The sequence below is a fragment of the Gorilla gorilla genome, chromosome 19 (genome assembly GCF_029281585.2).
Source record: "Gorilla gorilla gorilla isolate KB3781 chromosome 19, NHGRI_mGorGor1-v2.1_pri, whole genome shotgun sequence".
Lineage (NCBI taxonomy): Eukaryota > Metazoa > Chordata > Mammalia > Primates > Hominidae > Gorilla > Gorilla gorilla.
The window spans coordinates 112,679,340-112,705,139 of record NC_073243.2 but is presented as its reverse complement, the minus strand read 5'-3'; the positions used below and the strand labels follow the sequence as shown (position 1 = coordinate 112,705,139).

At 55.2% G+C, this 25,800-nt stretch overlaps 1 protein-coding gene across 1 annotated transcript; it reads right to left on the bottom strand.

Annotated features, from left to right (window-relative positions):
* Window positions 1-8,977: 8,977 nt before the first annotated feature.
* On the bottom strand, window positions 8,978-23,845 carry LOC129527884 (double C2-like domain-containing protein beta). Its single transcript, XM_063700893.1, has 5 exons — window positions 23,780-23,845; window positions 21,666-21,775; window positions 21,000-21,126; window positions 15,343-15,500; window positions 8,978-9,887 (listed from the first exon to the last, which is right to left on the bottom strand). The coding sequence occupies exons 1-5, from the start codon at window positions 23,840-23,842 to the stop codon at window positions 9,878-9,880; spliced, it is 468 nt and encodes a 155-aa protein (XP_063556963.1). The 5' UTR covers window positions 23,843-23,845; the 3' UTR covers window positions 8,978-9,877.
* Window positions 23,846-25,800: the final 1,955 nt, after the last annotated feature.

Below are 25,800 nucleotides of genomic sequence, written 5' to 3'. Positions count from 1 at the left end.
CCCACAAAACCACTGTGTGCTGGAAGAGCGCTTTGTCCGCTTTGCCTCGAAACTGGACCCGCACATCTGAGCCTGCGTTTCCATTTCCCCGAGAGACCCCGGACTCCCTCCCCAAAGGACAGGAACGCAACGCACTGGCAGAGCTCGCTGATTGGATGGGGCAGAGAAGTGGGCGGAGTGAGCACTAGGAGATCCTGTCATTGGATAAGAAAGAGAAGTGGGCAGGGTGGGCACTGGTAGAGTCTCTACTGGTTGGATAGGAGCGAGAAGTGGGCGGGGCTAGCACTGAGATCCTGCAATTGGACGGGCATGAAGTAGGTGGGGCGAGCACTGAGGAGACCCTGCCAATTGGACAAGAGAGAGAAGTGGGCTGAGTAAGCATTGGTAAAGCCTGCTGATTGGACAAGAGACAGGAGTGGTAGGAGCAAGGACTGCGGAGAAGGCTGCTATTGGATGTTAGGGAAAAGAGGGCGGAACAAGAAGGTGGCGAGCTCTGCAGATTGGACAGGAGAGATAAGCAGGAGGAGCGAGCAATGAATGGAGCCAGCGGTGAAAAGAGCCCTGATAATTAGACAGGGGAGAGCAGTGGAACCAGAATACAGGTTACGGTCACGGTGACAGCCAGAAAGGAAATTCCAGCACGGATGCCGACCGCACCAACCCAAAACTATGACCCGAGTCCTAACTCACCCTAACCCGGCAAAAACCGAACACCAAACCCTGACTAAATGCGAAACGCTGACCCGGACCTGGACCCGGACCTAGTACGAACCCAAGCCTGAACCCTAATCCCTAACCCCTAACCCCTAATCCTGATCCTAGACCCTAACCCCGACCCTAAACCCTGACCCTGACCCTGAAGGGGGACATAGAGGAAAGAGATTGAGAGGTTTGCATATTCAATGACATACATTTTCTTCGTTAGTCGATGTTAGAAAGCAAAGGCTTTTATCTTGAGAAATTTCTGACCTAAAGAATGATGTACAATAAACTGTATTCAACAATTGATCGACATTTTCTAACAAGGTGGAATGAAAATATAAAGTGTGGGGATTGCTACTAGTCCTAATACACTAATCTGTGGTTAGGAAGGTTTATTTTTTTCCCTCCAAACCTAAGCAGTACATGTCTTAAATTACCTTCCAAAATGTACGACTCTTGGAGCCTCAGACGGGCTGGCGTTAGTCAATACTCCACGGCTGTTTGTTGGATGAGTGGACAACAGCATGGTCGACAGGTCCTGGTGCAAAATGTCTTGGGCTGCCTCAGTTTGAATCCTGCTTCTGCCATCGACCAGCCGTGTGATTCTGTAAAAGTATTTTAACCTCTCTGGGCCTTAGTTTCCCCATCTGTAACTTGAGGGCCTACCTCAAATGGGTTCCTGGTGAAGAGTAACAAGACTATATCCGGAGTAGGTTTCAGTTGCCTTTTCCTCCGTCTTTCCACCCTCCCCTCCTACCCTTCCAAATCTTTTTTTTTTTTCTTTTTTTCTTTTTTTTTTTTTGACAAGGTCTCCCTCTGTTGCCCAGGCTGGAGTGCAGTGGCGTGATCTCGGCTCACTGCAATCCCCACTTTCCAGGCTCAAGCGATCCTCCTCCTCCTACCTCAGCCTCCTGAATAGCTGGGGCTACAGGTGTGTGCCACCACGCTAGGCTAATTGTCATTGTGTGTGTGTCTGTGTGTGTAGAGGCGTGGTTTCTCCATGTTGACCAGGCTGGTCTCGAACTCCAGGCCTCAAGCAATTCTCCCACCTCGACCTCCAAAAGTGCTAGGACTTACAGGCGTGAGCCACCGCCCCCACCCCCTTCAAATCTATTAAAAGGTGAGAGTCTCGCCAAGGCAATGAGATCGCAATATGAAGTTTCCATTTACTTTGGATTATATGTCATTATAAATATTAACAAATAAGACTTAAAAAGGACACCTTCGGGTAGGTCAGACCAAAATACAAAACTTGTCTGTGGGACTGCAGTTTGAGGACAGTGTCTGCAGCCGTCACATGGCAGCAAAACGGGGTTAAGCAGTGCACGAGAGTCTGCGTCGACGACAGCCAGAGTCCATGCATCGGGAGGTTCACTCGGCTTGCGAAGGAACAACGGGCAGGGCATGCACGGCCCGGGCTCGGCGGGCGGACGAGCCGGGGCGCAGTTCCCCGCGCTCGCCACTAGAGGTCAGGAGGTGACCGCTTCGGGGCTGGAAGACGGGCCCGTCGGGGATTGGCGCAGGCGGCGGGCGCAGGCGGCGGGCGCAGGCGGCGGGCGGGGCTGGAGGCAGCGCCTGGTTACTGACACCTGGAATGACTTTTTTTTTTTTTTGGCATCAGATTTCCTGTCTTTGTGGGGATGATGGACCCGAGTAAAGATGCCCATTCGGGGTCAAAGGCAGAGCCGCTTCTGCAGCTTCTCAAAGCGTTTTTTGTTTTTTTTTTTCTGAGAATGAGTCTTGCTCTGTCGCCCAGGCTGGTGTGCCGTGGCGCGATCTTGGCTCACTGCAGCCTTCACCTCCCGGGTTCAAGCGATTCTCGTGCCTCGGCCTCCCTGAGTAGCTGGGACTACAGGCGTGCGCCACCACACCCGGCTAATTTTTGTATTTTTAGTAGAGATGGGGTTTCGCCCTGTTGGCCAGGTGGGTTTCAAACTCCTGACCTCAGGTGATCCGCCAGCCTCGGCCTCCCAAAGTGCTGCAATTACAGGCGTGAGCCATCGTGCCTCAAAACGCTTTAACAGAAAGACAATCTGCACGGGATCTAAAAGGGTGCTGAGATCCTAGGGAAGGAAGGTTTCCAAACTTCCTGGGGAGTTCCTGCCCGAGTGCCTGTGCTGCCCCTGGGCTGGCTGGCCAGCAAGCCCACCTCCCAGCCTGACTGTCCCCATCTTTCGGTCCCAGCCCCATTTGCACAGCCTGGGCAGTAGAGGGCCCTGGACTGGGGGGCTGGAGTTCTGGGTTCTTGTCCCAGCTGTGCCCCTTCAGGCCCCTCTCACCCACTGGGCCTTACATTCCCCATGTGCCTAATAAGGAAGTCATGGTAGGTGGGGGGTACAGCCTCTTCTCGCTCTGCCATTCACTTCTGTGTCTTCAGAGAGGCTGTCAAATCTCCTCTCTGAATGAGACCCCCAAAAAAGCAAAGCTAAGAAGATACCCAGAGCTTAACTAGACACCAGGCCTTTTAGAAAGAGACCACCTCTTACCTTAGGCCCTCAGAGGGTGCCCATTCTGTGTGGAGAAAAGAGGAGCCCTTGCCTCAGCCCCCAGAGGCTAGGGTGGGGTGGCTGAGTTTTGGGGCCAGGTTAGACACCTCTGGGGAAGCCTGAAGTAGCACGGATGGTTTCAAAGCCAGCGGATGAGGTGGCAGGACAGTGACAAGACCCCAGGTCTCCATCACGCACCTGAGCTTACTGAGCCTTCACCTGGTGTCTCTGCTGAGTCTCCGACAGACCAAGAGGGAAGGGACTGGGGGTACCGACCCCCAGAGAGAGAAAGTGGCAGTCAGAGGACCTGGGTTTGAGTCCTGGTTCACCCCTTCCTGGCTGTGTGGCCTTGGCAAACTACTCAGACTCTGGGAACCTGTTTCACCTGCAAGATGGGGATGAGAATCAAACCCACCTTGCAGGGCTGTGAACATGCGTTCAGACCAGTGCATGCAAAAACCTTCACATAGAAACCCTTCCTAAAGGTGGGGAGACAAGTCTCCACGAGCAGCAGGTGGCCAGGGACTGTGTGGGGGCTGGGGTCCTGTTTTCCCTGGAACCTGGGAAAGGCCTGATGGGCACTTGGTAGGATTCAAATCACAACCCTGGACCTCAGGTGGTGGTGTGCTTTGTGTCTGCAGTTGGAAGGTCCCACCGTCGTGCCTGTGAGTCCCTCTATCGGTGTTGAAGGGGTGGGCAGCAGGCGGGGGAGCCCCAGGCTGGCAGCTAGCAGGACCTCTCTGGTGTGAGGTCAGCACGCCAATTCCCCTGAAGTGTGGTGTCCAGCACTCTGGGCTGGGGGCTGTGGATCCTGGTCCCAGCTGTGTGGGGGCTGGAAGGCCCTGGGCAGGTCACCTGACCTCTCTGGGCCTCTGTTTCCCTCACACACTGATGGGCTGAGCACACTGGGACTCTGGCTGTGCAACTCCTTGGCTCTGTATTTGTTCACCCAGCGTTCCTGAGGGGCCCTTGGTAGGCAGAGAAAGTTTGTGGGCTTCAGGCTTGGGCCCCAAGATTCAGATACTCTCAAGCCTCCTGGGGAGTCTTACTCAGGGGAGCAGACAGGCCCACCAGCCAGGGTGATTCTTGCTCAGCTCCTGGAGGGTGGACAAGGCCCTGGACTGCCACTGATTACTCCCAAAAGGGACATCTGCGGCGGTAGTGGGACCAAGATGCCACGAGCAAGCACCCGGAGGCCCCCAGTGTGAGCCAGGGAGTGGAGGGGAGGGGAGGGGAGAGTCAGGACGTGTAGGAATGCTTGCTTTTTTCCCAAGCACAAGGGACCCTTTTCTCCACCGCAGCTGACCTGATGCTTATGCCGGGAGGGAGGAGGGGCGGGCTCCGCCCTTGAGGTCCCTCAGGAGTAGAAAGAGATCAGAGTGGGAGACTTGGGTCTGAGGTCTGAACTTCAGCCCACACCAGTTTCTCCATGGTGTTTCCATCACGTCCCCCACCTCCTGCCTCGAGCCTCACACCTTCCTAACAAACCCTCCCCTGGAGAGGAGACCCTGGGTCCACAGCACCCCGGCCCCATTGGCTTTCTCTCTCCAGGCCATTTTAGACCACTCCCACTGCCTGGACTGCTTTTAGAAGCCCCCACTCACCCTCCATAGGCCTTACGGAAGCACCGCCTCCTCCAGGAAGCCTTCCCTGACCTCCCGGCAGAGTCAACAGAGCCCACAGTACTTGCAGACTGGCCAAGCTGGTCTTGGTATTTCTCACCCCAGTTGGAATGGTTTGTTCCCAGCTTCCTGACTAGATGGGAACTCCCTGAGGGCAGGCCCTGTGTCTCATTCACCCCCAGGGCTTGTGGAATAATTGAGTGAAGCATGTGCCAATTTACCCGTCATCAGGAGCCTCCGGGAACTCTGGCAGACTTTCGGCCGGCAGGCCCGCTTCTTCCATCTGCCCAGCAGCGAAGGAGATGAGGGATGCAGTCAGGCTTTCTTGGGCTGGAGCAGCCAGTCTTCAAGGTCCCATCCTCCACCTGTCTGTCTGCTCACCACCTCCCTCCTCTGTTCCCACTGTCTGCCAAGGCACCCCCACACTCCTGTCCTCTCAACCAGGGCTGGCCTCTAGAAGGGTCTTTGCTCCCAGATGGGCGTGTCCCCTTCCCCTGGGCAGGTGCTGAGGTCTCTTTCCACCACCGGCCTCTTGGGCACCAGAGGGCTGAGAGCCCCCCACCCCAGCTCCTTGCCCTCCCCGTCCCAGAGTGGCTGAGCCCTCCACATCCTCCGAGCGGGGACTGCAGTGGCTCTGTGTCCAAGCAGGGGTTCTGGATCTCCCCCAGTGTGGGGGCCACAGGCCTTGGTGGCTGCTGGGGAAGCCCGGGGCCGGCCGTGCTGGGCGCAGGTGGCGGCAGGGGTAGCAGTGGCGGGTGGGCATCAGTCGCTGAGCACGGCCCCTGGGAGCTCGCTGGTGAGCGTGTGCCAGGGCTCGATGCGCTTGTCCTTGTTCTTCAGGCAGTCAAACCAGTGCTTCAGGCGCTCCCCCTTGGCGTGGATGCCCAGAACCACACCACCTGCAGGAGGACAGGAGGGGCAGCTGGGGCACAGGGACCCCCAACTCCCAGGCGTGGGGCCCATGCCCCCTCCCAGGTTCTGTGCTCGAAGGCCAGCCTCTCCCACTGCCCGCTGGGTTCTGAGCATGAACAGGACCTGACCTCCATGCCACACTCTGGCCCCGTCAGGGCCCAGCCATCCTGTCTCTCTTCCACCAGGGCAGGGATAGGGGCAGGGTGCAGAGGCAGCATCAGGGGTCAAGGAATGGGGGCCTGAAGAGGGGAGAAAGGGCCAGGCAGCCCCACTATGCGCAGCCACCAGGCCCACTGGGAATTTGGGGCCTCTAGGGCTCAGAGTCCAGCCCGAGGCACTGCCCATCATTGTCTCTTGTCTGTGCTCCACCACAGAGTGCTGTGTGACCCTAACAGAACTCCTTCCATCTCTGGGTCTGTCTCTTCCTGGGGCACAAGGGTCAGGCTGGAGAAGGTCTGAGGCCCCTGACCTAGGGGCAGGTGGTCCGTGGTTCCAGCTTTCCCCATGGACCAGGAAAGAGGGGCTGTGGCCTGATCCAGGACAGGCACACAGTGAGATGGTGTTCCCACTATGCCCCCTTACCAATGAAATCATTGGATTTTCCAATATCGTAATCCCAAACGGTGACCTCCAGGGACTTCTTGGCCAGGTCCCCATGCTTGATCTCGTAACAGAACTCCTGCTGGCAAGAAGGGAGTGTTAGGGCTGATGCCACGAGGCCTGGGCCTCGGCCGGGGGCCAGGAGGGGTATGAGGTGTAGGGAAAGAGGAGGGACGGGGGTGATCAGTGCTCAGAGTGGATGAGGGGTGGATGCTCACATGTCTCGCCCACTTCCCCCTGAGCTCCACTGGGGTCTTCAGGGCCCCTGTCCCCTCGCCCGCTTGCTCCTTTTCCCTGAGCCTGCTCTCCCCACACCCCGGGAGCCTCCTGACTGCAGAGGCACTGCACGCCCCACAGTCCTTGTCATCCTGGGCCTCTCTGGGGCCTGGCTTTGCTGACCCCTCCCTTCTCTGTGGGACCCTCCCTTCCATCCAGGGTTCCCCTCACTCTCTGGAAGCATCTTCTCGACCTCCCCTGCCTGCCTCTGGATCACTGGTGTGGCGTGGGCTCTACCCAAGGCCCCTCTGCTCTTCTTTCCTTCTTGTTCCTTGGGGGGAATCCGCATTTCCAGCCATACTTGCCGCCTTGGGCGGAAGACTTCCTGGGGCCCCAGGGTGTCTCGAGTCCCCTTGCCCCACACAGAGTTTCTCCCCATCTTTCTCACCCCCTCTTTGCCCTGTTGCCTCCATGAGGAACCCAGGACTCCCCTCAACACTTCCCTCCCCCCAGCCCTACATCCAACAAGTCCTGCCAAGAGCTTTCCAGGGGTCCCCCAGCTCCCCTGTGTCTGTGGCTTGGTGCGGCCCCTCCCCACCGTCTCTGACCACCCTCCCCATCCCGCCATGACCTTTTGAAAACCCAGCCACACCCCCACTGCTGTGGGGCAGAGGAATGGCCTTCATGAAGCTTCACCAGCCCCTCACACCTCATTAAACGCCGGGTTCAGGGTTTTTTTCTTCACCGCTGTCTTATGTTTGGATTTCTTGTTCACATCTGGCCTCAGGTACCTGGAATTACATCCAATGGACAGGCAGAGGATGGGGACATGCTATGGGGTATAGATCAAGCCAGCAGGTATTCAAAGAGCTTCCTGTCCCTGGAGAGAGATTCCTGGGCCCTTCTTTTGTCCTAATCATTGGATTTTCCCAACGCTATTTTGTGGCAAAGGCGAGACGTTGTTTTCGAGAAGCAAGTGGTCCCTTCATCCATCGCACTTCTGTTCACACACACATTCCTGAAGTTAACCCTGGGGGGCGCCCTCCATCCCCCTAGGAAAGGGGTTTTTCCTCATTTCTGGAAGTCTAATTTTCATAAAGCTCACGTTTCCCACCAGAACAGAGTTTTTAGCAGAGTTGGTCTCTTGTTCAAACTTCTTTTTTTTTTTTTTCAGATGGCTGACTGCAACCTCCGCCTCCCGGGTTCAAGTGATTCTCCTGCCTCAGCCTCCAGAGTAGCTGGGACTACAGGCATGTGCCACCATGTGCAGGTAATTTTTGTATTTTCAGTAGAGACAGGGTTTCACCATGTTGGCCAGGCTGGTCTCTAGCTCCTGACCTCAGGTGATCCACCTGCCCTGGCCTCCCAAAGTGCTGGGATCACAGGCGTGAGCCACCACCCCCGGCCTCAAGCTTCTTTTATAAAATAGCAGATTTACTGAGATATAATTCACATACCATAAAATCAATCCTTCTGAAGTGTAAAATGCAGTAGCCTTTAGTAGGCTCCCAGAGTTGTACAACCATCACCACTACCTCCATTGGAGCTTTGAGGAAGGACAAGACCTTTTGTGCAGTCACAGGGAGGCCACCTAGATGTTCTTCCCTCCACAGCCACTAAGGCCTTAGACTCTGATGCAGAACAGCTGTCTTCCTCTGAGGCTCAGAGAGGGGGAGTGACTTGCCCAAGGTCACACAGCCCGCAAGCACAAGTGTGGTGCTTGAAAGCCAGGCTCAGACTCCTTTCTCTATGACAGGGAGGTCATATGCAGGCTGGAGAAGGGGACAAGAGGTCCCCAACTTCTTTGCAAAGCTTCTCACCCTGTTCCTGCATAGATAATTGCATGACAATTGCCTTGTCCCTGCTGAATGTGCTCTGGGGTCTCTGGGGTCTCACCCATGACCAACTCCCTGGGCCTGGCACCAGGGAGCTTAACAAACATCTGTCCAGCGAATACCTGCATCCCTAGGAGTGAAGCCACCGCCCAAAGACACGCCCATGTCCAGCTTAACCTGCATCCCTAGAAGTGAAGGCACCGCCCAAAGACACGCCCATGTCCAGCTTATTCTGCCCAGTTCCTCTCCAGAAAGGCTGCGTGGTTGACACACAGTGCCTGCGACAAAGCTGAATGCTATCATTTAAAAACTCGTTGCTGGTTTGACAGGCAGAAAATGATATCTCATAGTTGCTTTACTTTGCATATTTTAAAATTGTGACTTTCATGGCATAAATAATACTGGTTTATTACAGAAGCACTAGAAAATGCATGTGGACAAAAGTTGGGATTAGGAGAGAGAAATGAAGACATATGTCCACACAAAAACCTGTTCATTGCAGCTTTCTACCATCACCAAAAATTGCAAACAACCACACGCCGTTCAACTGGGGAACTCATCAACAACAAACTTGTGGTGTACCCACACAATGGAAGACCACTTAGCAACAAAAAGGACCAAACTCTTGGTACATGCAACTGACAGATGAATCTCAAACGCATTCCTCCGTGTGAAAGAAGCCGGACTCACAGGGCAACACACTATCTGACTGTTTCATGGGAAAGTCTGGAAACCGCAACACTATTGAGACAGAAAACAGGTGAGTGGTTGCCTGGGGCCAGGGAACTTTCTGGGGTCATATTCTCTATGTTGATTCTGGTGGTGGAAACAAGACTATACTAGCCTGGGTGATACAGCGAGACCCCATCTCTACCAAAAAATTAAAAATTAGCTGGGCATGGTGGTGCATGCCTGTAGTCCCAGCTATTCACAGTGCTGAGGTGGGAAGATGCTTGAGCCCAGGAGTTCAAGGCTGCAATGAGCTATGATTGCGCCACTGCACTTTGGCCTGGACAACAGAGCAAGACCCTGTCTCTAAAAAAAGAAAAGAAAAGAAAAACTCACTGGATATGAATGATACAGGTTGAGGATCCATTATCTGAAATGCTTGGACCAGATGTTTTGAATTTTGGATTTTTTCATATTTCATAATCTTTGCAGTATATTTACCAGTTCAGCATCCCTAACTCAAAAATTCAAAAATCTGAAATCCCAAACGCGCCAATGAGCATTCCCTTTGAGCGTCATGTCGGTGCTTGGAATGTTTGGGGTTTTGGATTTACAGCTTTGGGACGCTCAACCTGTACCTCAATAAACCTGATTTAAAAAAAGTTTGGGGGGATTCCCCTAAGCCCGCCACCCGGAAACAGCGGATTTCCTTAGTTACTTACTATGCTCCTTGGCCATTTCTCTACGTATTGGTATTGTGTCTGCTGTGAACTGTCCTTGGCCTGTTTGGTGACGGGTGAGGAGCAGGGACAGAAGGGTCCTGCGTGCCCTGCCTTCACAAGCCCCTGGAAGGAAAGTTGTTTTGGGATCTCTGCACCCTCAGCCTGGACAACTTGTGCCCATCTGGTGACCCCTCACTCAGCCACCAGACTTCCACGACAGGCTCCAGCCTCGGCACCTTCAGCCATGGACAGTTCCGCCAGCGTTGCCCTCTGTTCTGCTATTTTCTCTACCAGAAGTGCCCTTCCCTCCTCATCTGACCACTCTGGGGAGATCCCTCAGCACCCTCCCTGAGCACACCCTACTCTGGCACAAGCCCACCCTGCAAAGCCCCTGAGGCCCACCCTGTGGCGTCTCTCCCTCCCTTGCTGTCAGGACAGTGGTCCTGGCCACCGGGGCTCACAGAGCCGCCCTGTGCCGTGTACCTCTGAGCCCTCTGCACAGTGCCTTCTGCTTGCCTGTGGCTTTGAGAAGAAACCCCTTCTGGTTATACATAAGACAGCCAGAGAAGGGAGTTGCCCAGGGTGGCACAGCACATTGCTGCCAGTTACTGCCATTTTCACTGGCATGAAATGGAGATAACAACAGGAGCGACCGCACAGGCTGCTGAGCGCGTCACACGCAGCCATCGCGCAGCTCAGGGATATTACGTGTAACTCGACATGTCAGCGATTGTCACAGGCACTGCTACTCCTGGGGTTTTCCATCAAACCCTCAAGAGCTGGGCCTGGGGTCAACTTCCAGCCTGGGGAAACTGGGGCAAGTATCACCAGAGATGAGCTTTATAAAAATAATGGTGCTAGCTGGGCATGGTGGCTTGCACCTGTAATCCCAGCACTTTGGGAGGCCGAGCTAGGAGGATCGTTTGAGTCCAGCAGTTTGAGACCAGCCTGGCCTATACGGCAAAACCCAGTCTCTACAAAAAATACAAAAAACAACTAGCCAGGCATGGTGGTGCACACCTGTAGTCCCAGCTACTCAGGAGGCTGAGGGGGAAGGACTGCTTGAGCCCAGGAGTTTGAGGCTGCTGTGAGCTGTGATCGCATCACTGCATTCCAGCCCGGTGACAGAGTGAGTCACTGTCTCAAAAAAGAAAGGAAGAAATAAAGAAAACAAATAAAAATAATAGTGCAGACAAAAGGCCTTGACCCATCTAGCTTTGGCCCTCAGCATCAACCACTAGATACGTCCCTCCCTTTCTTCTGGGGCACAGGTCACACTCTCTTCCAGGTCTAGGATGCAGCTGAGGGGTGCCCCTCTTACCATCTAATCTGTGCCCTTGTTTCCTCTGCTTTAGTGAGGAAGAGGCCCCTGGTCCATGAAGGTGCCTTTCAGAGATGGGGACCCCTGAGGAGCCCTGAGCAGCAGCCCTCGTGTCTCACCCAGGGTGTCTGAAACAGACGTGGAGGTCTCAGGTGAGGCGTGGCTCAGATATAGGGAGTGGCCTACAGCTCGGCCTGTCTTTGAAAGGCCACGTGACCTGGCCCACGGCTGGCAGGTGGGACCCAGCCGCAGGGGTCCAGCAGCACCCACAACAGCCACCTGTGGCAGGGAGGAGCTTGTGGTACAGTGGACAGGCCCTGCCCAGATGGCCCCCCACCTGCCTGTGGAAGTTGACCAGACCATCTGTCACAGCAGGTAAGACTCTGCTTTCTGGGCAACCCAGCAGGTGACCCTGGAATTCCTGTCCATCTGGCAGGTGGGCATTGAAACTGGTTTAAAAATGTCACACCATAGGCCGGGCACAGTGGCTCACGCCTGTAATCCCAGCCCTTTGGGAGGCCAGGGTGGGTGGATCACTTGAGGTCAGGAGTTCAAGACCAGCCTGGCCAACATGGTGAAACCCCGTCTACTAAAAATACAAAAATTAGCCTGGCGTGGTGGCGCATGCCTGTAATCCCAGCTACTTGGGAAGCTGAGGGATGAGAACTGCTTGAACCTGGGAGGCAGAGGTTGCAGTGAGCTGAGATCACGCCACTGCACTCCAGCCTGGGCAACAGAGTAAGACTCTGTCTCAAAAAAAAAAATCACACCATTTTGGCTTCAGATTGCATATCCTCCTGCAAGGATATATATGCATGAGATTCAAGTCAATGACAAGTCAGAAGAAAAAACACATATATACGCAAACCAGTATCCTACTGTGTGTGTCGTTTGTTGTGTTTTTGACAGCTGTCCATGTTACAATAATTCCTCTAGTTCAAATTTATTCATTTTTAACTTCATAGTACCACATTCTACACACTGCCCATGTCCCCTCAAGCTTCCCCTGGCTCCTGCAACCACAAATCTAGTCTCTGCCTCTGTGGGTTGACCTATTCTGGACACTTCATAGAAATAGAGTCCTGCAACACGTGGCCGTCTGTGTCTGGCTTCTCTCGCTTAGCATCTTTTTTTCAAGGTCCTCCCACCGTGTAGCATGCACCTGCTACACTCCTTCTTAAGGCTGATATTCCACACACCCGCTACACTCCTTCTTAGGGCTGATATTCCACACACCTGCTACACTCCTTCTTAGGGCTCATATTCCACACATCTGCTACACTCTTTCTTAAGGCTAATATTCCACATACCCGCTACACTCCTTCTTAGGGCTGATAGTCCACACACCTGCTACACTCCTTCTTAGGGCTCATATTCCACACACCCGCTACACTCTTTCTTAAGGCTAATATTCCACACACCCGCTACACTCCTTCTTAGGGCTCATATTCCACACACCCGCTACACTCTTTCTTAAGGCTAATATTCCACACACCTGCTACACTCCTTCTTAGGGCTCATATTCCACACATCTGCTACACTCTTTCTTAAGGCTAATATTCCACACACCCGCTACACTCCTTCTTAGGGCTGATATTCCACGCACCCGCTACACTCCTTCTTAGGGCTGATAGTCCACACACCTGCTACACTCCTTCTTAGGGCTCATATTCCACACACCCGCTACACTCTTTCTTAAGGCTAATATTCCACACACCCGCTACACTCCTTCTTAGGGCTGATATTCCACACACCTGCTACACTCCTTCTTAGGGCTCATATTCCACACATCTGCTACACTCTTTCTTAAGGCTAATATTCCACACACCCGCTACACTCCTTCTTAGGGCTGATATTCCACGCACCCGCTACACTCCTTCTTAGGGCTGATAGTCCACACACCTGCTACACTCCTTCTTAGGGCTCATATTCCACACACCCGCTACACTCTTTCTTAAGGCTAATATTCCACACACCCGCTACACTCCTTCTTAGGGCTCATATTCCACACACCCGCTACACTCTTTCTTAAGGCTAATATTCCACACACCCGCTACACTCCTTCTTAGGGCTGATAGTCCACGCACCCGCTACACTCCTTCTTAGGGCTGATATTCCACGCACCCGCTACACTCCTTCTTAGGGCTGATATTCCACACACCTGCTACACTCCTTCTTAGGGCTGATAGTCCACACACCTGCTACACTCCTTCTTAGGGCTGATAGTCCACACACCTGCTACACTCCTTCTTAGGGCTGATATTCCACACACCTGCTACACTCCTTCTTAGGGCTGATATTCCACTGCAGGGACAGACTCCATTTGTGTATCCATTCATCAGTGGACGGACGCTTGGGGTGTTTCCACTTTGGGCTGTTGTGGATAGTGCTGCTATGAACATTCCTGCACAAGTTTTAGGATGGACATGTTTTTCTTATCTCTTGGGTATATAACTAGGAGTGGAATTGCCAGATCAAATGGTGATTCTGTGTTTAACTTTCTGAGGAACTATCAGCTGCTTCCCAAAGTGGCCATCCCATTACTGTCATATTATTTTTATTTGTTTATTATTATTTTGAGACAGTGTCTCGCTCTGTCACCCTGGCTGGAGTGCAGTGGTGTGATCTCGGGTCACTGCAATCTCCGCCTCCCTGCAATCTCCGCCTCCCAGGTTGAAGTGATTTTCCTGCCTCAGCCTCCCAAGTAGCTGGGATTACAGGCGCCTACCACCACACCCAGCTAATTTTTTTGTTTTTAGTAGAGACGGGTTTCCCCATATTGGCCAAGCTGGTCTCAAACTCCTGACCTCAGGTGATCCGTGCCCCTCGGCCTCCCAAAGTACTGGGATTACAGGCACGAGCCACTGCACTCGGCCTAATTTATTACTATTTTTAACTGTAGAGACAAGGTCTCAGTATGTTGCCAAGGCTGGTCTCAAATTCCTGGGTTCAAGCAATCCTCTCAAGTAGTTAGGACTACAGGGACATGCCACTACACCAGGCTAATTTTTAATTTTTTTGTAGAGATGGAGGTCTCACTATGTTGCCCAGGATGGTCTCAAACTCCTAGCCTCAAGCAATCCTCCTGCCTTGGCCTCCCAAAGTGTTGGGAATGTAAGTGTAACTCACTGCACCTGCCACATACAATTTTTAAAGTGACAGAAATATGATCATGGCCATGGGAATGGTGCCCCTAGAGCTGTGCCACGAGGAGTACTGGCCTCTTCATGGTGCCAAGATGTCCCTGAGGCCTTAGTCACCTGGGTCCTTGGTGTCCCCTAGGTCAGGGCCATCCCTCTGTCATTCCCCCTCCCTGAGGCACCTGCCCCTCCTTTCTGCTGAACTAAATTCCTCCCCAAGTCTCACTTTTCCAGAGTCTCCCTGTGAGCTCACACTCATACCTACCTAGTTTCTGAAGAGCCCCGAGCACTGACGGTAGTCACTGTGGCACCTGTAGCACCCTCTCCAAAGGGTCGCCAGCTCCTGCCTGGCTCTCAGAGCTACACAGCCTCTCCTGACCAGGCTCACAGCTCCACAGCTCTGTGGCCCAGGCCACCTGGCATGGCCCCCTGAGTTAGTGTCTCTCCCCGGGCCCACCATCAGCCCTGTTGGTAGAGCTGGGTGGACTCTTATCCGCATCTGTGGCCCCAGTATAGGGCTGGGCAAATGTGGGCAGTTGCAAAGGCCTGGCAGAGTTCCTCTGCATCCTCCCTCAGCCTCCTGGCTACCCCTGGCACTGGCCCCACCTTCTGTCCCCTCCTCCGACTCATGGCCCCTCCTGGGCCCCTCAGTCACAGAGAGGCCTGGACATAGCATCAGGTGATAACTAATATCTGCATGACCCTGGGAAGCCACTCAGCTTCTCTGTCCCTCAGTTTCCCCATCTGTGAAATGGGCTGGCCATGCTTAACCCCTGGAGTTGCCAAGGTAGCCCATCAGGGAACACGGCGCCCCTGTACCTCAGGCACTCCCTGGGTGCCTGCCACCTGGGACCACAGAGCCGGCACACGGACCCCCGTCCTTGGAGGTGAAGACGTGGCAGGCGCCCCTGTACCTCAGGCACTCCCTGGGTGCCTGCCACCTGAGACCACGGAGCCGGCACACGGACCCCCGTCCTTGGAGGTGAAGACGTGGCAGGCACCCCTGTACCTCAGGTACTCCCTGGGTGCCTGCCACCTGGGACCACGGAGCTGGCACACGGACCCCCGTCCTTGGAGGTGAAGATGTGGCAGGTGGTCACATGCACGGCACACTCACGTTTTCACGTAGGGGTCCGAGTAGCCATTGGCGTCCATGGCGGCCAGGTGGGTGCACTGCACGACGCCTACCAGCAGGCCCTGCTTCTGCGAGCTGTACTTGAGGGAGATGAGGATGCGGCCCCGCTCCTCCAGGGACTTGTCTTCGGTCTTGTCCACCTGTTGGACGGGATGGTCACTCAGTCCTCACCTGCTCCCACCCCTCTCTTGGCCGTCCTTGGCCTCCTCTTCCTGAGCCCGCCCATCCGGCTGCTGCAGCCGGGCCTGGTCACGGTCCCTGGTGAGTGGCCTCACTGTGAACTCACAGCCCTTCTGTCATCTCTTCCCTCCCAAGGGCTCTTCCAGGGCTGGATCTCACCCACACCCTCCCTGTTCTTGGCTGCATGTGGCCTACGGTGGCCTTCACAGCCCAGCAAGGGCCAGCCCAGGGGTTGGCAACTGCAGCCCGGGGGCCAGATCAGGCCCGACGCCTGGCTCTGTGTGGGATGTGAGCTAAGCATGGCTCTTACCCTTATTTTAAACAATTTCTTTTTCAAAAAAATAGAGACAGGGGTCTCACTATTTTGCCCAGGCTGATCTCAAACTCCTGGGCTCAAGGGATCTTCCCACCTTGGCCTCCCAAAGTGCTGGGATTACAGACATGAGCCACCGTGCCCAGCTGGTTCTTACTTTTTGGAATAGCAGAAAGAAAAATGAAATGAAAAATATTTTGTGACACATGAAAATGACATGAAATTCACACTTCAGCTTCCATTAACACCATGTTGTTGGAACGCAGCCTTGCCAGCTCCGTGATGCTTCTCTATGGCTGCTTTTGCCCTAAGGACAGAGCTGCATGGTGGCCACAGATTGTGAGGCACACAGAGCCTAACATTAGTGCTAAGCGGCCCTTCACGGGTCTGCAGCCCCCGGCCTGGCGCGCTCGGCTTCCGCGGACGGTCTTCCACCAGGTCCTCCTCACAGCCCGCCCTGACTTTCCCTTGGCTTTGAAGCCGGGTCCCACCTCCACACCTTTGCGCACCCTTAATCCACAGCTCCAGCACCCTCCTCTGACCTCCTCAGTGTTCACCGTTGATAAGTTCCTGGTCCTTCTGGGCCTGGGGGGCTTTTCTGACCCTCAGGGTGGGTTGGCCGTCCCCTCTGCGCGCCCACTGCCTCGGGTTTATCCTGTCATGGCCCGGTGTGGCCCCCTGCTTCCTCAGGGGTCTGCCCCAGCCCCTAAGTTCCTTGAAGTTGGAACTCTACCTGTAAATTTTGATTTTGACAGAGTCTGACTCTTGTCACCCAGGCTGGAGTGCAGTGGCACGATTGTGGCTCACTACAACCTCTGCCTCCCGGGTTTAAGCGATTCTCCTGCCTCAGCCTTCTGAGTAGCTGGGACTACACAGTCTAATTTTTGTATTTTTTGGTAGAGACAGGGTTTTGCCATGTCTGCCAGGCTGGTCTCGAATTCCTGACCTCAAGTGATCCACCCACCTCAGCCTCCTAAAGTGCTGGGATTACAGGTATGAGCCACCGCATCCAGATAATACCTGCGTCATCTTTAATACCTCAGGGCTGGGCAAGGGCCTGGCACTAAGGGCCCACTGGAGGCTTGTACTAGTGAAGGCAGGAATGGAGGGACAGATGGTCCCCTGTGCGTTCAACCTCATACAAGCAACTCCAGCCTGGGGGTTCAAAGAAAGGCAGAAAGGTCTGCCCATGACAATGGAGCCTGGTGGATGGAAAAGGGTCACCGTGGCCCCAGTTCCCTGAAGGTGCTTCCTGGAGCCTCTCAGGGTGCTGGATGTGGCTCCCTCAGGAGAACCCCGAAGACAGAGTTCTGGTACATTCCTCACCCTGGAGAAGCTGGGAGCCAGGTAGGGAGCCCATCCAGTGCCTTCCCTGCCTCAGCAGCTGCCAGTGCCTGCCTCTCAAGGCAGATCTCAGCTCCAGGCCTCCCCATCCCCAGCCAGCCTGATGCTTCTCCATTCCTTGCCCTCCCGAGACTACCCGGCTTCTTCCTTCTGGCTGCTGCACACCCCAAACCCTCTCTCCTAGGCCCTCAGCCCACCCAGACAAAACCTGCTTGAGCCCACTCAGACAAACCCAGCTTGAGCCCACCCACACATGCCCAGCTTGAGCCCACCCAGACATACCCAGCTTGAGCCCACCCAGACATACCCAGCTTGAGCCCACCCAGACATATCCAGCTTGAGCCCACCCAGACATACCCAGCTTGAGCCCACCCAGACATACCCAGCATGAGCCTACCCGGACATACCCAGCTTGAGCCCACCCAGACATACCCAGCTTGAGCCCATGCAGACACGCCCAGCTTGAGCCATGCAGACACGCCCAGCTTGAGCCCTGTGTCCCCCTGGATCCCCTTAGGACTCTAACAGGCTCCTCTCCTAAGCAGCCCCAGCCACCTCCTTTTGCTCACAACCGTGCCCCCTAAGCAGCCCCAGCCACCTCCTTTTGCTCACAACCGTGCCCCCTAAGCAGCCCCAGCCACCTCCTTTTGCTCACAACCGTGCCCCCCAAGCAGCCCCAGCCACCTCCTTTTGCTCAAAACCGTGCCCCCCAAGCAGCCCCAGCCACCTCCTTTTGCTCACAACCGTGCCCCCTAAGCAGCCCCAGCCACCTCCTTTTGCTCACAACCGTGCCCTGCCTAACACCAAAGTGAGTACCTCTGGCTACATCTAACCCTTTCTGGAGATGAGACTCCTGTGAGGTGAGCAGGGATGTTGAGCAGGGAAGACATACATGCCCCACCGGCCACCTTCGCCACCTCCCACGCCCAGAGCAGACATGGCTAATCGATCCTAGCATTTGCCCTGGGCTCCAATGCCACCTCAGAATCCTTTTCAACACAGTGCTCAGGCAGCCATTCCTGGTGGATCAGGCCAGGCCTGCGAGATCTCGCTATCTGCCGCTCAGGCAGAGCTTTGTGTGTGAGGGCCTCGATGCCCTGTGCTGCTTGTGTCAGTGTGTGTGGTGTGAAAATTAAACAATATAAACCAGCAGGGGCCAGGCACAGTGGCTCACGCCTGTAACCCCAGCACTTTGGGAGGCCAAGGCGGGCAGATCACCTGAGGTCAGCAGTACAGGACCAGCCTGGCCAACATGGTGAGACCCCGTATCTACTAAAAATACAAAAATTAGCCGGGTGTGGTGGCGGGCCCCTGTAATCCCAGCTATTGGGAGGCTGAGGCAGAAGAATCACTTGAACCCGGGAGGCGGAGGTTGAAGTAAGCTGACATTGCGCCACTGCACTCCAGCCTGGGCGACATAGACTCCATCTCATTAAAAAAAAAAAAACCAACCAACCAGCAGGCATATTTTTAGCTCTTTTTTCAGGGGTGGGACATTGTACTTCGGGTTGTTTCATATGAAGACCACTGGGTCTTGCTCAGTATTGCCTTAAAACAGATAATGTTCGCAGACTGTAAATTCTAAAACCTACCGCCAGAGGCCTGGCACAGGGGCTCATGCCTGTAATCCCAGCACTTTGGGAGGCCGAGGCAGGAGGATCACTGGAGGTCAGGAGTTTGAGACTTGCCTGGCCAACATGGCGAACCCCCGTCTCTACTAAAAATACCAAAATTAGCCAGGCATGGTGGCGCACACCTGTAATCCCAGCACTTTGGGAGGCTGAGGCAGGTGGATCATTCAAGGTCAGGAGTTTGAGACACCTGGGCAATATGGTGAAACCCCATCTCTACCAAATATACAAAAATTAACCAGGCGTGGCGGCACACGCCTGTAGTCCCAGCTACTCGGGAGGCTGAGGCATGAGAATTGCTTGAACTCAGGAGGTAGAAGTTGCAGTGAGCAGAGATTTTGCCACTGAACTCCAGCCTGGATGACAGAGCAAGACTCAGTCTCAAAAAAATAATAATAATAAAAGTACCACCAGAATGTGGCTGTACTGCCAGGGGTGCATCCCCAGCTGCACTCCTGCGGTCACTGTGAGTCCCCGAATGGCACCAATGAGCCGGTAGCGCATCCAGCAACGCCCTGATCATGGCCATGCACAGGGACGCACATGCTTTCACGAACGCACACCACACATGTGGACACACACACTGTCGCACACAGACACGTACTGACATATGCTCTTACACACAATTCACACACGAGCACACACACACACACGCTGACACCCCACGTACATACCCACGTGGTTGTTTGTTTATGCCAGTGATGAAAACTCAGGAACACTAAGGCAGGGCTGGTGTTGCTTTTTTTTTTTTTTGAGACAGAGTCTTGCTCTTGCTCTTGTCACCCAGGCTGGAGTGCAACGGTGCAATCTCGGCTCACTGCAACCTCCGCCTCTCAGGTTCAAGCAATTCTCCTGCCTCAGCCTCCTGAGTAGCTGGGATTACAGGCATGCACCCCCACACCCGGCTAATTTTTTTATTTTTAGCAGAGACGGGGTTTCGCCATGTTGGCCAGGCTCTCTCGAACTCTTGACCTCATGACCCACCTGCCTTGGCCTCCTAAGATGTTGCCTTTCTTAAGTGACATAGACCATGTGGAAAAACCGGGTTACCTGTGGTTAGTGACTAATAATAAAACAGGAAAAGTTATATCCATCACACAAATGTCTGAGGGGGAAAGAATGTGACAAGGAATAAAATTGGATCAAATTCTGCAAAAGTAACTGGGATTCTAGGAAGAAGCCGTGGCCTCAGGCTGACTCGCCCCCGGGGCTTGACTTGGGCTAAGCTCGAGGTGAGTCCACGTCCCCGGGCCCGACTGGGGCTGGGTACACTGGGGACAGCCACTGGGCTCTGTCCTCCCAAACTTGCCCCTTGCCCAGTCCTCTTAGGGAGACAACGTGCCATCGAGGGGACCGTGCCTCCGCCTGTGTCCTGAACACTGGGAGGCTGAGGCCCCAGGATTTCTCTTGACCCCAGTGGCACGGGGTCTCCTGGCTTCACCAGCCCTATGAACCAGGTGAAGGTGAGGCCATAGACAAGGGAGGATGGGGGAGGGAAGAGGGACATAGAGACCAAGACTCAGAGGGCGTAGCTGCTGGAGCAGGCCGGGGGCAAATCTGTTCTGACATAACGTTGAGACAAATGCCATTTCTAGGAAAGGATACTCTGCTGTCTCCTCTGCGTATCTCACAGGCACTCAGGTCTAACATGTTCCAAGCGTGCTCCTTGCACGTCCTGTCCACCCATGGTCCCTGCTGAGTCCTCTGAGCACAGCAAACAGCCCCTCAGGCTTCAGTGGCTCAGGCCCCAAACCTCGGATCTGCCCTTCCCTCACCCAAGGACGTCCTATCTGCTGCCTGCACATCCGGTTCAGAATCAAGCCCTCCTACCACTGCCAAGGTCAGGCCAGGGTTGTGCCCATCTCTCCCCATCTCCCCAGGCCTCCTGCCCTCTCCTCCCTCTTCTTCAAGCCATCCTGAGCCCAGGCCAGCGAGCCTGGTAAAATGTCATCCCCCGTGATCCCTCAGCTTAGCACCCTCCCGTGGCCACTCAGAGTGAAAGCCAGGGTCCTTCCTCACCTCCACCCCCTTGACTCTCCATGCTCACCTCCCTGGTCTCCCCTCCCCTCTCACTCTGCCCCTCAAGAGTCCCATCACAGGCAGGAAGTTCTGCCTTCCCAGCACCTGCCACCAAGCCAGGTACACAGCAGGTGCTCAATCAATCCTCTCACCGGCAGCGGCTTCTCCAGGCAGATGCTGAAGGTCTTGGTGTGGTTGGGTTTCAGCTTCTTCAGGGGCACACGTGTCTCCCTGATGAACTCATTGTGCCGGAATTTGTCCTCGTCACACACAGAGATCCTAGCGGGGGCGGTGGTGAGGGGCACAGCCAGTGCCTCAGACGCACTGGGCATGGTGGAGATGTGCGCAGGTAGGGCCAGCCCTGGCTTCTCCTGCCCCAAGCCCTGCCCTGGTCTGGGGTGGGAGACGCACAAGATGCCTGGGCCCTGACAGGGGCAGAGTGTGGCACGATATCAGGCACTGTCCTCATGGACAAGTGTCCTCAGGTTGGAAGTGGGGACAGGAGAAGGCAGAACCAGTGCCAGGAGTAGCCAGGAGGCTGGGAGAGCCGGTTCTCTGGAGGGAACCACCTCCAGCACCCTGAGAGGCCCCAGGAAGCACCTTCAGGGGACTGGGGCCAGGGTGACCCTTTTCCACCCACCAGGCTCCATTGGCATGGGCAGACCTTTCTGCCTTTCTTCAAGCCCCCAGGCTGGAGTTGCTGGCATGAGGTTGAACCCACAGGGGACCATCTGACCCTCCAGTCCTGCCTTCATTAGGAAAAGCCAGGTGGGAGTGGGGGTTGGGGAGGGAGCAGGCGGCTTGGGGCCCTCACCCACCGCAGGGTCTTGCGGATCATGTCTTCATCTGTGATCCCGTAGTAAGTGAGGGTCTCGTTCCATGTGGGGTTCAGAGTGTTACGGAGAGTTTTTGTTCTGAGCTTATTTGCCTGGAGAAGAGAAAAATGATCTTATTAGCATCAAAGTGTGTGTCAAACAGAACAATGGCCCCCAGAGATGGCCACGTGCTCATCTTGGAGCCTGTGAATGTGTTATCAACATGGCCAAGTGGACTGAGGCTGCAGGTGGACTTAGGGTTGGTAATGAGCTGACATTAGAATAGGGAGATTATCCTAGATTGTTGGCTGGCCCAACGTGGTCACAGGGTTCTTAAAAGCAGAAGAATGGACAGAGAAGATAGTCAGGGACGTCACCAAGGAAGGGGGCCAGAGAGATGCAATGGGGCCCCCTGTGAAGGTGGAGGAAGGGGCCACAAGCCCAGGAGGGCCGATGGCCTCTAGAAGCTGGAAAGAGCTAGGAAACTGTGGGCTCCCCGGGCTCCAGAAGGAATGCAGCCTTGCCGACACCTTGATTTTAGCCCAGAGAGAGACCACGGTTGGACTTCTAACCTGCAGAGCAGTCCGAGAGTAAACACGCTGCTTTAAGCCACGAAGTTTGTGGTCATTTGTTGGCAGCAGCCATAGGAGGCTCATCCAAGGAGGACCCCACCTCCAGCCCGATGCCACGGGGTAGGTTCTGCAGGAGGCCTGTGTGGAACTGGAGTCTCCTTCCCAGGGCATTCCCTGCCTTTGTGGACCGTCCCCTCTGCCTGGAACCCATCCCGTCCTTGGGTCTGCCTCGGGGGTGGCCTCTCTGAGCTGGAATATTGCTGCCACTCCCTCCTCCTGTGCCAGCGGCTCTGAGCTCCTTGTCTGAATCGGTCTGATGCCTGCCACACCTGGCCCAGGCTGGGAGGTCAGACAGCCTGGGCTTCCAATTCCAGCTCTGTGGCAGCATCAGGTTCCCCACTGTGGAAAGAGCACAGGAATCCCTCTCTCCCATTGCTTTCAGGAGCTGTTTGTAAGGAGACTGCTCTTTATAAAACACTAGGGAAAGTCCAGGGGACTTCCTACAACTCAGCAGCCATGCACTGCCGGCTCCAGTCCCACAAATGAAGGGTCACTGAGCACACTTCCCTGGTCATACTCGCCCTTGGCCCTCACATCCCTGAGCCCTTCTTGCAGCATAAGGGCATCAAGACCCGGTGTGGGGAGCCCATTTCTTCCCCAGGAGTAGGTGGTGGGGCACTGCCATTTCTCCTACAGCCCTGCCTTCCCTAGAGAAGGGGGAAGGGCCCCTTCTGGGGTGGTCCTCCTGGGCTGCTGTGGGCCCCAGGCCTACCCATTTAGGCCCCCACGTAAACTCAGACTCTGCCCCATGAAATTAAAAATAAAACAGCACTGAAGTGTAGGATGCACAGAAGGAAGTCTAATTAAGTTCTGACTTTCCATGGCCCAAGGTCACCTTGATGCTTTTATTTAACAGCAATTTTTCTCTCTCCTGTCTGAGATGCACCTGTTGTGCTGGTGCCCTGAGCACATGTGTGGTCGGACGCTTGGGTCATCCGGCGTAGGAATGAGGGGCAGATTCTGCCCACTTCATCCCCCTTACGGAGAGTCAGGGCATCCTGTGGTCAAACACATGGGGCAGATTCTGCCCACTTCATCTCCCTTACGGAGAGTCAGGGAACAGCCCATCAACACGTTAGATGCTCTGAGAAGTCCTGTGGTACAGAAACCTGTTTAACAATGTTTCCCCATGTTATTTAACCACGGAGTCCTTTGTTTGCACCTAATAGTAACTTCCAGCTGAGAATGCTTCTTATAAAATGCTGGCCTGGAAATTCTCCTGGGGTTTCCCCAGATCAGCAGGTAGGTAACGCTGACTCGTGAGGTCCCCAGGAGGCAACAGGGTGTGGGACAGACTGGGTGCTCTGTGTGCAGTTGAATGGCTGAGGTCCCATCAGCTTGCTTGGACTCTGAGGGGAGTGGCAGCTGTGGGCCTCCCTGGGTGCCCGCAGCCCAGTCCAGGCCCCAAAGCAAAAGGACCAGAGTGCATTGCCTGAGGTGGTGGGCGGGTGCAGCTGGTGGGCAGGCCTGGGTGGAACCCCTCACCTTACTGGCTCCTGGCAGCAGGTGCAGCTTGACATAGGGGTCTGCCAGCCCATTGTGGTCCATTGGCTTCAGGCCCAGGGCAGAGAACAGCAAACGGTGTGAACTGGAAATCGGGGAGATGGAACTGACAAGGCCTGCAGATGCCCTTGTCCCCTGGGTCTCCTGGCTGGGTCCATTCATGGCCCGTTTCACAGAAGCCCCCGGGCCCCACACCTCCAGATGGAGGGAGTGAAGATGGCTCAATGCTGATGCAATCTCCCCTCCCCAAAACATCCTGGCCCAGGGCAGCTGTCATGGGGCCTCTGTCAGGACAGACTTTCTCTTCTCCTCATCCTGGAAGCCAGGTGGCTCCCCCTTCTCTGAGCCTCCCTCTCCACCCCGCTTTGCTCAGGCCCTGCCATCATCCTGACTCCCGTCCCCCATCTACCAAGCATGGCCTCCTGAGTGGCCACGCCCCTCACTGACCCTAAATCCACGTAACCCCGGGACACAGTCCGAGACTAGGCCCCATTTCTGGCCATATTTGCCACAACTCCCAGTCAGTCCACAGAGATCACACAAGCAGACTGGCCACAGAGGGTCCCTCCACAAGATGGCACCCCTCTCTCACTTTGGTTCTTTTAGAAAACCCAGCCACGCGTGCACAGCCAGAGGCACACAGAAACATGGACAGAGAGGGGCTTTGCTGACCTCAGCAGGCTCTTGTCTCTGAAAATTGCATTTGTTTCCTTCTGGGATGGTGCACAGGGATGCAGGGAGGCAGCTGTGGCATCTGTGGGGGTGCAGCCGGCAACCCCAGGATAGTATTCAAAGGGCTTCTACCCAGCCAGGCCGGGGAGGCAGCTCGGCGGCTCACACCAGGCCCATCTCCAAGGGAAGGCTGGGGCTCCCTCCCAGGCCCACCCCACCTCGGTTTGACGGAGCTCTAGGGGGATGCGGCAGGGGCTTCCAACCACCTACTTCCCTGCCACTGGCAAAGGGCAGAGGTTTGGGGGCCTGGCTGGCTTGGGCTCCAGGCTCAGCTCCTGTTCACTAGCTGGGAAGTGGATGAGTTACTTTGCACGCTAAGCCTCAGCTTTATCATCTGTTAAAGGGGTTGGCCGGGCACGGTGGCTCACGCCTGTAATCCCAGCGCTTGAGCCCAGGAGTTCAAGACCAGCCTGGGCAACACAGTAAGACCCTGTCTCTTCAAAAAACTAAAAAATTACCTGGGTGGGGTGGCATGTGCCTGTGGTTCCAGCAACTAGAGAAGCTGAGGTGGAAGGATCGCTTGAACCTGGGACACGGAGGCTGCAGTGAACCGTGATCGCACCACTGCACTCCAGCCTGGGTGACAGAGTGAGACCCTGTCTCAAGTTAAAAAAAAAAAAAGAGGGCAGGGGTGTAATACTCCCACCTTCCTAGGGCTGGAGTGAGAAGGAGGGAGACCGTGTGGACACAGGGCCTGGCAGGCAGGGTTTGCTCCCTTCCCTGCACGCCAGGCCCCCGTGAGACGCCGGAGAAGTGGCTGAGGTCTGCTGGGTGCATCTGAGCTGTGCCCTGCACTGTGGGGCTGCCTCTGGGACAGGGCCTGGCTCAGTGGCCCAACACGTGCTCAAGGTGACAAGGCTGCTCTTCCAAACCCAACTCCCTCACCCTGCCTTGCACCTCTCCCACCAAGTGCCTGAAGCGCAGAGTTCTGGGAATCTGGTGGCCCGGCCTGACCAGGCGGTGCCTGACTGCTGTGTCTTATTCTTACAGTCCTTATACATTTGTTTGTTGTAGCTTAAAATGTTTCCATTTGGGCCACGTTTCCCGACACGTTTCACTTACAAACCTCTGGGCCACCACATGTTCTGGCGTATGTCTTTCCAGTGGCTCTCGTGGTCCCACCTCCGTGCCCCGAGACACCCGTGGGAGCTAGGCTGGGTCGAGGGGCGCTGTCATGCTGGGATGGGAGTAATGCCTGCTCTGTCCTTCAGACCCCGGGACTGCGACGAGGCCCCTGCTGCTGCTCTCTACTCCTCCACCCGGCAGTTCCC